The sequence below is a fragment of the Ornithorhynchus anatinus genome, chromosome 9, assembly GCF_004115215.2.
Source record: "Ornithorhynchus anatinus isolate Pmale09 chromosome 9, mOrnAna1.pri.v4, whole genome shotgun sequence".
NCBI lineage: Eukaryota > Metazoa > Chordata > Mammalia > Monotremata > Ornithorhynchidae > Ornithorhynchus > Ornithorhynchus anatinus.
In genome coordinates, this window is record NC_041736.1 from 46,317,247 (window position 1) to 46,333,664 (window position 16,418).

Consider the following 16,418-nt stretch of genomic DNA (forward strand, 5'->3'; position numbering starts at 1 on the left):
CCCCGATTTTCCCATCACTGTGGACACCAACCTTCCTCTCAAGCCCGTAAACTTGGCGTGAGCCATGATCTCATTCAATCCATATAGTCAATCTATCACTAAATTCTGTTGATTCAACCTTCACGACCGCTCAAATCTGCCCTTTCCTCTCCATCCAAACTACCACATTAATCCAAGGATTTATCCTATCCACCTTGATTACTCTATCAGCCTCCTTGCTAACTTCCCTGCCTTCTGTCGCCCCCCCCACCCCAGTCCATACTGCACAGATTATTATTCTACAGAAATGTTCACTCCATGTTTACCCACTCTTAAGAACTTCCAGTGGTTGCCCATCCACCTTCGAATCAAACAGGAATTCCTTACCATTGACTTTGAAGCACTCAATCACCTCAGCCCCTCCTACCTCCCCTCACTGTTCTCCTATTACAACCCAGCCCGCACACTTCACTCTTCTAATGCCAACGTATTCACCGTACCTTGATCTCGTCTATCTCACCGCCCACCTCTCACCCACGTCCTACCTCTGGCCTGATTCCCTCCCACTTCCTATCCGACAATTACTCTCCCCACGTTCAAAGCCTTAGCGGAGGTACGTGTTCTCCAAGAGGCCTTCTCTGACTTAGCCCTCATTTCCTCTTTTCCCACTCCCTTCTGCATCACTCTGATTTGCTCTTTTTATTCACCCCTCCCTCAGCCCCACAGCACTTATGTACATATCAATAATTTCTTTATTTATATTAGTATCTCTCTCCTCCTTTAGAACTGTAAGCTTGTTGTGGGCAGGGGATGTGTCTACAAACTCTGTTATATTGTACTTTCCCAAGTGTTTAGTACAGTCCTTGGCACACAGGAAGTACTCAATAAATATGACTGATAGATGCAAAAATGTGGGGCGAGTATACAAATAAATACAGTTTCTAGGGAATCCGCCCTGAAATCCTACTCCTTTGTTTTTGTTTAGAAATTCCACTAAATGCGCTCTAACAGTAAACTCGTAACTAGTTCATCCAGGAAAAATGAGGTTTTGTAGTTGAACACCGACGCATACCATATCAGTAAGCAGCTAGAAAAGAAAAACAGCTATCCAATCTCAAACAAATGAGATGCCATCCACTCTAAATTTTCAGTACCTTTATCCAGAATTACCAATACTTTATAGTAACGGACAGGGAACAAAGGATGCAAATTCAAATCCAGAGAGGAAAACAAGTATGACCTTATACTTAATGGTTTTGCTACCGCTTTGGAATAAAGCATTCAAGTAAACTGCCAAAACAGCTGAGGAAGAGGTGTGGTAAAAAAATTCTTAGTGAGGACTATATAGTACTAAAAAAACAGTAAAAGGATCTCTTCATTTTTATTGTGAAATTAGTTTTCAGTGGTGGTATGAATATATGCTATAAAAGTTAGCCATGCTGTTAGGTCTCATCTTCTGGGGCAAATGGAACTCATCCCTTGCAATATAATTCACCTATGGAAATCCATCTCACAGTAAACGTAGAGCAGCAGTTTTATCGTACAGTTATAAAGGGTTTAATGCTCTAATTAAGCATTTCTAATCAGAACTACAGCTACGTTTCTTTAGTCCAAGGTGACAGAGAGACACCACGCTATTCTACTACAACCCAGCCCGTGCACTTTGCTCCTCTAATGCCAACCTACTCGCTGTACCTTGATTTCATCTAGCTCGCCGCCAACTTCTCGCCCACATCTTGCCTCTGGCCTGGAATGCCCTCCCTTTCCATATCCGACAGACAATTACTCTCCCCACCTTCAAAGCTTTACTGAAGGCACATCTCCTCCAAGAGGCCTTCCCTAAGCCCTCATTTCCTCTTTTCCCACTCCCTTCTGTGTCGTCCTGACTTGCTCTATTCACCACCCTTCCCCTCCGCACCACAGTGGATATGTACATGGCCATAACTTATTTATTTAATGTCTGTCTCCCCCTCTAGACTGTAAGTTCACTGTGAGCAGGGACTGTGTGTGTTATATCGCTGTGTTGTACTCTTCCAAGCGCTTAGTACAGTGCCCTGCACATAGTAAGCACACAATAAATATAATTGAAACATGATCTATGAAGTGCAGATACTATCCAGATAAGTACTTTGCTGTTTCCTGCAGCATGTACCTGGTAACTTTTTGCCTAAAGGAACTCTTGCTAAATGCCTCCTTTTAGACTGTGAGCCCCCAATGGGCCAAAGTAGCATCTAAGTTTGCACATCATAAGGGCTTAATAAAAGTCAAATCAAAATTATTAAATTATGAATGAATGTAGAGACAAAAAGCTGTAAATTTTCAATGATACACTTGGTTTCACATACTCACATCATTGCAAAATAGAAACACAGAAACTAAATTATTTCTACCACATTTTTAAGTAATGCTTTTTTTTGACGGTTGATGACCGCTGTGGCCCTTAAAGCCTAATCAGAAGAAGAGGATCTCAAGATAATTAATATAAATAGGAGAAAAATCTTGAACCAGTGAGGCTTCACTAAAGCAAATACAGCTATTCAGTTTCAGCGGTCCCCACACACATGAAATAGGGAGGCAAAAGAATGTCTAGTTGGAGTATGTGGGCCGGAAGCTGAATGGTGCTTGCTATCTTCTCACTTCTCCTTTGGGTTGCTGCAGTTCTGAGTAAAACCCCCTCACTTCCCTCCCAGCTCCAGTGCTGAATTCATTCTCTCTCAATCAATCAATGGTTATCATTGAGCTCTTACTCTGTACGTAACATCAACAGCAAGAGGGGCACTAAGTGGACATGCAGAGATGTGGGTTCGAATTTCATGGTAAAGAACACGGAAGTCAAAAAGCACTGCCACCTTTCCCAGCAACCGTATGCTTTGCATGATACTCTTTCCTTTGGAGAAGCTGTCAAATGGTCACATACCAGGAGAGAAAACAGCAAATATGGGTAACTCTTTTGTGTAACACATTAGGTAATAGCTCAATAATCTAGGTCGGACCCTTAATTACATATCTCATGTTTTAAAATCTCAAAAGTCACAAAATGAACATCGTTGACCCTTTCTAATCCTTTACCTATACGTCTGAACAGTTGCCTTCTTGAAAAGGGATAAATGAGTCTAGCTGGATCTTTACAATCATAGTTGTTTTAAGGAGCAACTCAAAAACAAGACAAAAAGAAACATTCCAAACCAAAAGATATTTTCTGTAAGAACTAAAGGAGGTTGGCACAAAATAAGATCAATCAATCAATCAATGGCACTTAAAGAGTGCTTACTGTGTGTAGAGCACTCTACTAAGCGCTTGGGAGAGGAAAATTCAAAAGATTTGGTAACTGAGGAATTTACAGTCTGGATGGGGAGATCTGATGCCCGGTTCAGGAACATTAACACAAATGGCACAACACATGACAGAAACCAAAGATCTAAAATCAAGCACTAAAACAACTTATTCAGAGATGAACTTCGGTCTATTCCTCCCCTTCCTTTGGGAACATCATTAATTGTACTGAAAGTCTCTTTAGGCTTTTAAAAATACACAGACTCTTGTATGTCTGGAATGGTTTCAGTGAAGCCCTACCTGAAGGCAGAGAAATGTCCTTGATGACCTCGCAAGATACCTTCCAGCTATTTGACTGCTATTTTATTCATAATAACCTCTCTTTTCTGAGAGGAAAAATAAGGATTAGGAAAAAAGATTTAAGCCTAACCACAGGAGTAACTTTAAACATGAAATCGGACCCTCAAAACCCTATGATCATGATATTATCCAACGATTCTAAAATTTGGACTTAATTCATCACCACTGTGTTCCAAATTATCTTCAGTTAAAAGAGGAAATCCCAAAAGGAACTTTTTTTTATGTATGAAAAGTAGTTTTGGATGCTCCTGCGCAAGCCACGGTCCCTTCACAATCCACTCATGTTTTCTAATGTCCCATGTTCTTTGAAGTTGTTGGAAGATAGGGAAGTGGAAAAAAGAAGCAAAGAATGAGGATCTGATCCAGGACCAAGAGTGAATATGAAAATTTAACTCCAAAATATATCAAAATATAACAGGACAATAGAAATTGATCCCCTGTGGGGCAATACCCTTAACCTTGGAGGCATTAGGAAAAGCGGCATCATGTAGTGGATAGAACATGGGCCTGGGAGTCTGAAGGTAAAGAATTCTAATCCTGACTCTGCCACTTGCCTGCTGTGTGACCTTGGGCAAGTCACTTCACTTCTCTGTGCCTCAGTTACCTCATCTGTAAAATGGGGAATAAGTCTGTGAGCCCCATGTGGGACAAGGACTCTGTTCAACCTGTTAGCCTTGCATCTACACCAGTCCAACAGCAGTGTTTGACATTTTATTATCAAGCATTCTTTGATTATTCGCAATGCATCTCTTGGCCAGATTGCAAGGTATAGATCGCAGGTAGGGTTAAAAACTACGTGGCTCAGTGGAAAGAGCACGGGTTTTGGAGTCAGAGGTCATGAGTTCGAATCCCAGCTCTGCCACTTGGCAGCTGTGTGACTGTGGGCAAGTCACTTCGCTTCTCTGGGCCTCAGTTACTTCATCTGTAAAATGGGGATTAAGACTGTGAGCCCAGCGTGCGGCAACCTGATTCCCCTGTGTCTACCCCAGTGCTTAGAACAGTGCTCTGCACATAGGAAGCGCTTAACGAATACCAACATTATTATTTTTATTACTATTATAAGTAATGTGCTGGCACAGGGAAGAAATGGAGCTGTCATCTTGGCTCCATTTAGGCCCCTCCACCCAGTGCCACCAGGTGGGTGGACTAGAAGTGGGGGTCAGTCCTGCCCCGAGAGTTATGGAGGCCCTCCCTTTCGTGCATGGACCAGAGACCCCTGACCTTCAAGGAGGTGCTCCCTTAATCCAGGAGGCACTCAGGCATGGGGGCCCCAGGACATATGTCCCTTGCATTCTTATTGAACCAGCCTGGATCTGGGGGACTTTATTATTAAAAAGAAAATGAAAATCATTGAAGCAGATACCTTTAGGTCATTTTCTTGAACTTAAGTATGCAAATAGTGATACAGTACATTTTTTTGTGTGCAACCAAAGTTTTAGATTTATTGGGTGATTTTATGACTACAGAACCACACACTGCGTGTTATCAATGCTGCATCACTGTATAAAATATCAATCTGGCTTCACGGTGTAACACCGTAGGAAACTGTTGATTTGATTGCAAACAGTAAAACCTGTCTATCAGAAGCATAACTTGCTTGGGGAATCATGAGAGTTATCATTCAGCGGGTCTTGCCCACTTTAGTTTTTAAAAATAAAATCTCTTCCAAAGCTATAAATTTCTCTTTACCTTTTAAGGCATTTTTAAATGGTACTTGTTAAGTGCTTATTAAGTGCCAAGCCCTGTACTAAGGGCTGAGGTAGATACCAGCTACTCGGGGTGGACAGAGTCCCTGTCCCACCTGGGGCTCATAGTCTAAATTGAAAGGAAGATGAATTAATCCCATTTTACAGACTGGCAAACAGAGGCATAGAGAATTTAAGTAATTTGCCCAAAGTGTCACACAGCAGACAAGTGTCATTTGGCATAGAAAATACATCACTAGGATACAACATGTAATCCAGTCATGAGTATAACTGTCTTCCCTACAGACCAAAGTTTCCTTTTATTTATCCAACATAAAAATACATTTCTACCTACCTTTTAAGGACAAGGGATTGGATCGGGTAAATTCTGGGGGTTTTGACAGGCTGTGCTTTTTCCGACCATCCAAGTAAGCCTTAACTCTTGCATCAATGGTTTCTTTTAGAAGCACACATATTTCCTGAAATAAACGTAATCAACACAATGTATTCTAAAAAGGTAATGTGGCGATTTAAGTACAGGTAATCATTAGTTTTCTTAGAATATGGACATTGAAATGAGACAACACAAAAGAGTGGGTAAAGCTCAAGACAAAATAATCATAATAGCAAAGTCCTCTTCCAGTCGTCGTTTCTAATTCGCCCCATAATTCGGGGCAAGCCAAATTTTTTCTGTATGAGTTGGAGCTGTTGTAAATGAAGGGCAATTAATAATAATTGCTACATACCTCACAGGACAGTTATGAGAAGCATTGCCACCGTATACTTCAAGGAAATAGACAAAGGTTTAGCAACAAGTTAAATTCTAACTTCTTGGTATGGTTTCATAGAATGAAATAAGAAACAGTAAAATATTATAATATGGAAAGGAGTATTTATTGTCAAAGGGAGATTTAAGAACAGAACTGGAAATTAGTATTCTGCTGACAGAACTTTTTGAACTTCATTTTATTAACTTGCAAAAAAAGGGTGTTAATTTACCTTGCAGAAGAATTTTGAGTTTAGTCTTTCTAGCCATCTTGAAGAGAAGTGACCCACTACTGGACAAGAGTAGCTTTATTATGACAGTTGTGAGTCAATATAGTTTCACCAAATCTATAAGTAAATTCCTTAATCTATGGATTAATCCATAAATGTTCTATTCTGTAACTTCCTGTTAACATACAGCATATGGGCCAGTCCAAAGGGATGGATCAACAGAATATGCCTTACTTTTTGTTACTGCTATTTTTATTATTAACTGAATATTAATTAAACATATTGCTATATAATATAATGAAATAATATTTGTGAAGTGCTTACTCTGTGTCAAGAACAAACAGATCAGACATAATCTATGTCCCACATGGGCCTCACGGTCTAAAGGAGAAAGGAAGAATAGGTATTTTATCTACATTGTACAGAAGAGGAAACTGAGGAATTAGGAAATTTAGTGACTTGCCCAAGGTCCCAATTTCAGTGACACTGCATTCAACTATCCCATGAAGGAAATGTAATCTAACGAGAGAAAAATACTGTCTAGAAACCCCTTCAACAGATAATTTTGGTTGCTTTCCAGAAGACACATCACGGAAGGCTAAAAGTTAACTGGAGTACATTAAACACGTTTTTTAGGTTGCTCTCTTGGAAACCTAAATAAGATAAAAAAACAATTCTGAAAGCAGCTATAACCCAGCACATATCTCTTGAAGAAAATGTTCCCTCCCTCTATCTTCTCCAAGAAGACCCTTGGAGATTAATTCATGCTATACCTTAAGCAAAAAATTACTCTTTTAAAAACTTAATTCCTTGATAAAGTATATGTACTGGTTTTTATTTTTAAATTTCAGTTTACCACGCAAATATCTGCTGCTTTGTGGAACACAGAGACCAATTTCCATTTCAGATTTTTGGCATTGTTCAGACAGCAGAAAAATAGCCATGCCTCATTCTGTTGTTTTAACAATTAAATAATTTTGTTTCACATGCAGAGTTCAACTATGACTGAGCTAGAAACTATGTGAAACAGATACACGAAAACAAGGACTGTTAAAATATGGTCATAAATTCCCTATATGGCTAGGTCTAAAAATAACACATTAAAAATAAGTCAGTATCCCATGAACACAAACTTTCTCCTTTGAGTTAAGGGGATTTCCTTTAATGACTCAAGTTTTCAAGTGAGGGTTATGCCATGTATGAGATATCCATTCTTCAGTTTAATGCGTTACTCATCTGAACACCCTCTTTGCAGCTTGAAGAAAGATTTCCAACAAAAACTCAGGTGGGGTGGGGTGTGTGGGGGGCAGTAAAGAAAGAGAAAATTGCCAGTGTACCTTCAGTAAAACGAAGACTTAATGTCAACTTTCTTAAGTGGAATTTTTGTTTTCAATTGGCTGACCATAAAAATTGCTCAAAATGATCTCAATATAAGTATACTCAAAATAAAAGCTTAAATTAATTCCTCTGTCAAAAACTGTCAGAAAACCAAACATCAAATGCCATATTTTTATTTATCTTCTCCTATTCCTTTGATTGAGATGAATGCAAAATCATTTTCAATACAAATAAAGAGGTTTGAGGAATGATTTGCAAAGAAACAAACATGGTGATGTATTTTTAGCCAGAGTCTCTGAGCTTGCCTGAACCTCATGCCTCACAGCATGATCCAAACATGCGATTCTGGCAAAATGAAACACACCCTTTTGTGCACTAGTATCTTTGCTAAATCACACTCCAATTTCCTGAAATGCCTGCTTCCCCTTTGGGCGGCCACGGGAATCAAGGTTCGACTGTACCAAGCCCCATCAGATAAGTAGTGGTTATATTGGCTATAAATTTGGTCTAAGTGATGATTGATGCACTTATCAATAGTCATATTTTTAAAAAAATCTTCTAGATCACTCTGCCTCATTTGCAAAGCTAAATCACACAAGAAGAGTCTGCCTTAGGGAAAAAGAGCATGAGTGTAGACCTAGTAAGCCCCAGCACACCACCCGACGCCCAAGAGCCAAACCTTTCAGCTGGGATTTGGGGGAACCTCATGAACTCTTTCAAGTCAAATCACGTTTGGTGACCGGAAGCAGTCATTCATTAAATGATACCCTGGGAGCCCCAAAATAAGTCCTGAGTGTTAGGCTGTGCAAACAGAAGGAGCCTAATATATGGCCCTTGTTGATGGAAGTCTAGGATCATGTAAAAATGCGAGGGCAAGGTCAGCTGAGACTCACTTCCCCTGGAGAGCAGAGAGAGAAGCACAGTGGCTTAGTGGATAGAGAACAGATCTGTAAGTCAGAAGGACCTGGGTTCTACTCCCGGCTCTGCCATGTGTCTGCTGTGTGACCTTGGGCAAGTCACTTAACTTCACTGCGCCTCTGTTATCTCATCTGTAAAAAATGGGAATTAAGAGTATGGACTTGTACCTACCCCGGCACTTGGAACAGTGCTTGGCACATAGTAAGTGCTTAACAAGTATTATAATTATTTGCTATAACTGAATTTTCCAGGACATGGTCTCTACTTGGGGAAGCCCCACCGTTGGTCACCAGTCCTGGGAAGGGACATCATGGTCCCTTGAGTGCTCAGCATGTTCTTTATTCTTCCCTTACAAGACAACACTTTGGGAAATAGGAAACCCAAGAGGGGAGGGCCAGAAGGCTCCACTTCTCCCTGTGATCACGGAACGGTATTCTTCCATATTTAGAGGATAGGCTAAAATCAAAAATAATGTGGGTGTGACTTACTTTCCTCCTTACCATATGCAAGTAGTCAGGCTCCTACTTGGTGCAGTACACTGAAGTAGGCATTGGGAGAAATTACGAAAGAAAAATATGCCCAAGTCTTATCCTCATGGAGTTTATAGTCCAAAGGTGACCCAACTGAGGTTCACAAGCCTCACGTGCCTGTTCTTCACAAGCTGTGAGAGCGTTCATCATTTATTATTTCTTTTCAGCAGGCTGCAGGGGTTGCTGACTGTTAGGGTTCAGTTTTTTGGCAGCGGCAGCAGTGCCCACACCCATTTGGTCCAGAGGAAGGGGGGTGCACCCAGCCCCCACCTTCCCAGCTGAATCCCTCACAGCTGCCACTCCTCTAAGTAAGTGCTATTGATCGATTGATATCGGAGGGGAGGATTCTGGCCAAAATGCCCCATAACTAACAGGGGGAGGGGGAGAGACAGAGCACGAAAGTGTGTGTGTACATCTAAGTGTGATGAAGAGAAATGTGAGGGACTAAAGCGAAAGCACTAGACCAAAACCCCAACACTCTGCCTTTCGAAAATTAAAAAGGCTTCGAGGGTAAGACATTCAACATTAGCAAAGTGCGGATCCCCAGACCAGGTCAGGTTTCCACCGTTCTCTTTAACAGCCTCTCGCTTTGGGTAGACAAGCAAAGAGAAGAGAGGAAAATTTTCCTGGCCAAACTTAATATGACTGGAAATTCTTATCCTATCTGCCTCAGTCTCAGAGTATGGAGATGATATAAAACACATCTCAGGGGCAACGGTTCCAGAGGAGTTCTTCTGTAAGGTATTACCCACATCATTTTCATCTTAACAGTGAAAACAGGATCTGATCAGATCAGTAGCATCCAACCCTTTCCCAAGCAGACCCAGGCTTTTTGAAGTCTAAATGTTTTGCTGTACCTCCTTCTCATGGTCCGAAAACCAGCTGGTGTCTTTATTTGAGCCTTGAGGCAAAATATGAAGATCCACAAGGACAGCAAATTTCCCACACTGAAAAACATGAAAGGGAAAACGGTAAAGTGTGTGATACTCAAATCCAGCAGATAATTTAAAAAGCCATCTCAAATTACCATGAGCTTATGACTCAGTGACAACAGATGTCATTACCCTCTGATAATTGTGTTATGGGTCGAGGATGCAAATTCTTTATTGGGAACCTTTTTTTCATAATTCACCATAATCCCATAGATTATTATACACACTAAAAAGAAATGTATCCTGGACAATATTCCTTCCAGTGGTCATCATCTTGCACAGCTATCTACCAAATACATTTAATTTTTTGTTTTAATTTGTAATTTTCTATACATAAAAGGGGGGAAAAAGCAATAGGGATAGACCAATTATATATATCATTTTACTGCTGCATAGCTCAGAGTACTTTTTTAATGATCTTTACCTACAAAGATTCGTGTCATTAACACAGAGATGGATACCGCACTGAATTCTGTCCCCAACGTAGCATTCTACTCAGTGTACAGCTAAACAGACAACTGGAAACTCCCAAAACAGCAAGTCTTATGGAAAACTGCAAACATAATGTGGAGTCAGTGGGACATCAAACCTCACCCCAAGATGAAGTGCATCATTAGCAACATCGTGAAACCTGAAGAATAGCTACAAACTTGAAGTCAAAAGCCTTATTGAAGGTACATCTCCTCCGAGAGGACTTCCCGCTTTTCCTCATCTCCCACTCCCTCCTGTGCTGCCCTGACTTGCTCCCTTTGCTCTTTCCCCTTCCCAGCCCCACAGCACTTAGGTACAGCTATGTAATTTTACTTATTTGTATTGATGCCTGTCTCCCCACTTCTAGGCTGTAAGCTCGTTGTGGACAGGAAATGTCACTGTTTATTGCTGAATCGTACTTTCCCAACCGCTTAGTACAGTGCTCTGCACATAGTAAGTGCTCAATAAATACGATCGAATGAATGAAGCACTGGGAATTTGCTCAAGTTTTTGAACTACTAATGTGATGCTTTTTTCATTAGACTGCAGGTATCCAGGAGTTGAGGACAAAGCCTTTTGACCATGTCATGGGAAATTTAAGCATGGTATGTCATGGGACGTGGACAGCTGCGTGCTCTAGTGGAAAGTACACAGGACTGGGATTTAGGAGTTCTGGGTTCTAATCCACTTGTCTGCTAGATGGCCCTGGGAAAATCAATTAATGTTTCTAGGGCTCAGATTCCTTATCTGTGAAAAAGGAGAAACAATTCCCTTTTTCCCCTCTCCCTTAGATTTGAGCCCCACGTGGGACAGAGACGGTGCCCGATCTGCTCATATTGCATCTACCCTAGTGCTTAGTATAGGGCTTGACGCTTAGTAAGCACTTAACAAATACCACTAAGAAAGAAAGAATTAAGCAGGAAATTGCTTTACTAGCACCTGGTGAGGGGCAATGAACTGGTATACTGCCCAGGAATACCACAAAACTCTTGACTGTGCAGTTCTATTTTTCTAGTAAAACAAGTTTACTGTGGGTACTTAAACTAAAATGAAAAGACGATTTAGGATTCCAGATTTATAATATTGTATACTAAGTCAGCCCCTCCCGTGAGGTCAGACAGGTGGCGAGTAATTGGCAACTCCAATTATTCAATTGGTTCCTAACCCATGTGTCATGATACACCAGTGTGATCTGGCAACCTCCCAGACGTGTCTGGCACTCCTGGGAGCGGGTTTGATTTTTATCATGCGTGCCTAGACGAATTGCTCGCAAGCAGTGCGAGCCTAGGACCTTCCTCTTTCCTAAGCGTCTTCATGACCTGAGCAGTGCCCTGTGACCATCTCCTCCTCCCTTCTACTACTCCCCAAATTCCCATGGACTTGCGGCAAGTATAGGCAAGGAGAGAGGAAAGAGAGTCAAGAGAAGAGCCTATAAGAAAACAGGTGGGTGGGAAACACTGCTCTAGCTTTCCATCCTTTTCACATCCTCCCTTCCAAAAATTCCAAACCTAGATTCTTCTTTGGAATATTATGAAAATAAACTTTCCTAAGTTGCCAACAAATTGGAATAGAATTGGTGTAAATATGATTGAAATGAATTAGTTAAAACAGCAACTTTTGTTTTCTAGGTAGGCTACCTATGCCAACAGAAGCTTTCTTCTCTTTCTTTCTATCAATGGAATTTATTGAGCACTTAGTGTGTGCAGAGCACTGTAGTAAGTGCTTAGGAGTGTACAATACCATAGAGTTGGTAGACATGTTCCCTGCCTACGGTGAGCTTATAGTCTAGATTGACACTAACATAAATAATTTATAACTATGTAGATAGGTACATATATATATTACTATTGTGGGGTTCAAAATGAATCTCTCTTAAAAACATATCTTGAGCGCTAAATTTAAGAACAAAAGAAATCACATTACTGTGATAGGCCAATGGTCCATCCAGTTCAGTTTTCTGTGCCTGATAAAAGTAACAAAAGATTCTCAGAGGAATAGGGTGATGGTTGCACATCTAACTTCCTTGTAGTTGGTAACAAGCTTAATCTTTTTCTCTAATAAGCCAGTCTTGCTTTGAAATCACAATACAGTAAACACAAATCTTCCAGAGCTGAAGTATCTCAGTATTTCTTCCTCCTCCTTTTCTCTTTTCATCTACCTTTCAGAAGTGCTGTTTACTAGGAAAGCATATTCTTGTGCTGGTTTTTTTCCTTTGAAACATCTGTCTGGGTCTTTGCCCCTTTCTCCCTCTTCGGTTCCTTTCTTTGTGTGAGAGTCATGTCTTAATATTTCCTCACGACAAACACCCAGCCACCCCCTATTTCAACATCAAAAAAGGTGTGTAGAGATGTCAGTTAAAAAAGGGAAAGGTAAAGGGAGGCATCATTAGTTGGGCAATACACAAAGATGGGAGATAAGTGACACATGGATAAAGATGTGGGGAAAGGAGAATGGAGAGATTAATTCTTCCATTTGAAGTGTCAGAAATTCTAAGGGTGGTGTTGAAATCCAGAGTGACTGTGTTTCAGAGCAATACAATATGGTTCACTGTGCTTCATGTTCAGAGATGATGCTATTGATGCATACATTCAATGTAGTGAGAGGACTTGGGCAAACCAACAATTCCTTCCAATGCAATCATTCTCTCAGGGAGCTCATCTGCTCACATGAAGCTATCACCTCTTGGTAGATGACTCCCAAATCTGTCTCTTCAGGCCTGATCTCTCACCTGTCCCACATTTCCCCTTGTCTCCAGGGACCCTTGGATGTCCCACTGGTAACTCAACCTGAGTACACTTAAATCAGAACAAGTCATCCTTTCCCCTTAAACACACTCCTCCTAACTTTTCCACCTCAGTTGATAACAACACTATTCTCTCTGACCCAGAAGCCAGGATCCTCAGTGTCCTCCTTAAATCCTCACTGTCCTTCTACTCTCCCCATCTACTGCTAAATCCTGCTGATTCTTTCAACAAAACATCTCCCACACCTGCCCAAATGAGGCTCCCAGTCTAAGTAGGAGAGAGTATGATTTAATCCCCATTTTACAAATGAGACAATTTTACAGATGAGGTAACTGAGGCACAGGGAAGTTACATGACTTCCCCAAGGTCACACAGCAGACAAGTGGCAGTGATTTTGGTTGGTGATTTTGTTCTTCCCTAAACACTATGCAAACAAGATGATAATGATGAAAGAATTAGATGTAAATCTGTAGCACTTCCAAGTTTTGTAATTTTAGAAGGCATTTCTCTGTATTATTATTATTGTTATTAATATTAATTAAGCACTTAATGGGGAAAGTAGTGTACTAAACATTGGGTGACTACTTGAAAATCAATTAAGGCACTGACTCTAGTCTACAGGAGGCTCATACTTTAAACAAGGAAGGGCAGACACATAGAACAATGACGATCCAATCAAAATGAAAGAAGAAAAAGTTCAACAACTCAAGAGTATCAAAAGTGAGCTATGTAGATCATTAGCAGTTCCAAAATATCACACAGTTGGAACATGATATGCTGAGGTGGGGAAAGAAGAAAGAATGGAAAAACTCTAAGAATTTAGCACACTTTTTATAGATTCCTAAAGCCAAAAATTAGAAAACACAGTAAACAGTATACAGTGCATACAAAACCAATGACACCCTTTTCCTCACCCAAGTGCTTGGAAGAATCTTTAGTTTCTCTATTATACTAAGTGCCAAAGAGTTGGTTCTTAACCATTTCTAGAAAGTATGGCCTTTATTATACACTGTCAAAACAGAGGGAGAAGGGCAATAACTAAAGAACTATTAGTTCCTGTGATGCAACTTTCAAATACCTCCTATATTCAAGGGCAGTAAGCCCGGGAAGAGACTGTCAAACACGCTCTCTATGTCTTTTAGCCTACGCTGCATTTAAGGGTACTCAACAGTCTGGTTGGCAACTGAAATCTAGAGCGATTTCAAGGATATTTGTTGTCTTGCTGGTCTCTAAAGGGAAACACGTTCCTACAGCTCTAGTTTTTCTGGTTACCAGGTATGCAGGGCGTGGAGCTATTTGTCTGAGGTGAAAAGGGACAATGGAACGTTTCTCTTCCTTATCTTTTACGTTAGTTATGTGATATGACTGGAGGGTAAGGATGTACAAGTCTCCAAACTCTTATTTACTTTTCTCATTAGTTTCAGTTCTATGGTTAGAAAACGGTTGCAAGTGGGCCAGAAAAAGGAGAAGAAATCAAGGAGCAAATGAGCAGAGCAGGACTGAAAATGTCCATTAAAATAGCTGACAAGAGGAAGTGAGTCCATGAAACATGTGAGATTTCTTCACCCAACTGTCATGACATCTCACCACAGGTGCCAACTTTTCTTTTACAGCAAGGAGGCAACAGGGTGGTTTCTTTTACAGCGAGGAAGAGGAGTGGTGGGGTCGTGGTCAGGGTCCAGAGAAACAGTAGGCCAAAATGCCACCATTTTGAGTCTTTTCAGCTTGAAATGGAAGCTCTCTGGTCCTGTCAAGAGACCTGGAATCAGCAAGTCTAGGAATTCAGTTCATAAAGCTGTGGGGGCCAGCCCTTCTAATGCCCTGCGCCAGGGTGGGCATGTGTGTTGATGGAACCTATGCATCCCCATGACAAATATTTTTCACACCTAATGCTGGTGTGAAAGATGGATCAGATTCTTCCTAGGCAGGTTCCGGAATGGGAATATGAGCACTGCTGGGAATGATGCCAATATTCTTAGGGAGATATACAGGCCTTGACCTACCCACCCATCAAACTGGTTGGGATGGTACCAAATATAAATAAATACAAGTGCCTTTTGGCCTTGAAGATGATCCTTTTGATGATGCTATTTTAATTGGTGGGGAAAGGAGGGATGATACTAGAGGCCTAAAATCCCACTGTACTATCAATCACTATGTAGGAGAAAGAAGAGGAGGAAAAGGAGTTGGAGTCCTTCTTTAGTTCTCAAAAGACAAGAGTTGATTGGCTTTACTTCAACATTTTCCTGCACAATTGATATTTATTAAATTTGAAGTCATTCTCCACTACTAGGTCCTGGGAGCTTATTTCTTTACCAACTGCCATCAACATCATTTAATGAGAGCCCAAAGCTCAAGGGCCAGAGAGGGATAAACTTAGTACAGTGCTCTTCACACAGTAAGAGCTCAACAAGTACAACTGATTGATTCATTGGCAGCTTGAGACTGTGCTTTGAGTTGCTCTGAGGCTGTCATTTCTGACAGCACTGTCTTGGGGTCTTCGGTCCTCTTCAATCCTCTTCCATTTTAGGGGCTGGCTCGATGTATAGGGTGCACAATCGGGAACAACAGATTAGGTGCCTGAAATGGTAGACCTGCAGTGGCACAGCTTGGAGTCTCAGTTGGGAACATAAGAGCTGAGATTACTACTACTAGAAACACACAAACACACATACACACATATCTCTCTCTCTCTCTCAAAGGAATGATGGGTAGTTCAGCAGAAGTGGTACAGGCCACGCAGATCACTGCAAAATCCCTCTTTCCCGGATCACGACAGCAGCCCAGTGTTCATTGGTTTCAGGGGCTCAGGTGTGATTCTCCTGAGGTCCATGAATGCCTCAAGAGGGTCGTGGCTAGACGCCCCCCAATCCAGTGTAATGCCTAAAGAGAGGCCTTTGAAATATCTGGACTTTAAGAGGAGGATGGGGAGCCAAGCGAGGATGAACTTCTGGAACCCATGCCCTGAGATCCAGGACTGCATATGTGGGGAGGAGCTGAGACGTTAAACCGCTGACTCTGCCCGATGTTCGCACGCTCGGTCCAGCATTAGGGTGGGAGGGAACTCTTTTAGAACTCTACGCTGGACCTCAACTTGGAGATGACAGCGACGGAAAACCACTGCCAGGGTTGGGATTACTTTTAAGTCAAAAAATGGAACTACTGGGGAAAAGTCCAGATGAAAGTAATGGT

General features: G+C 41.2%; 1 protein-coding gene across 1 annotated transcript in view; it reads right to left on the minus strand.

The window, feature by feature from the left end:
* The window catches only part of LOC100084389 (SLX4 interacting protein), a 167,137-nt gene that overhangs the window by 73,761 nt on the left and 76,958 nt on the right, over positions 1-16,418 (minus strand). Inside the window, 2 exon segments of the mRNA XM_039913006.1 lie at positions 5,653-5,776; positions 9,937-10,026. Of these exon segments, the coding sequence (XP_039768940.1) occupies positions 5,653-5,776; positions 9,937-10,026 (214 nt within the window).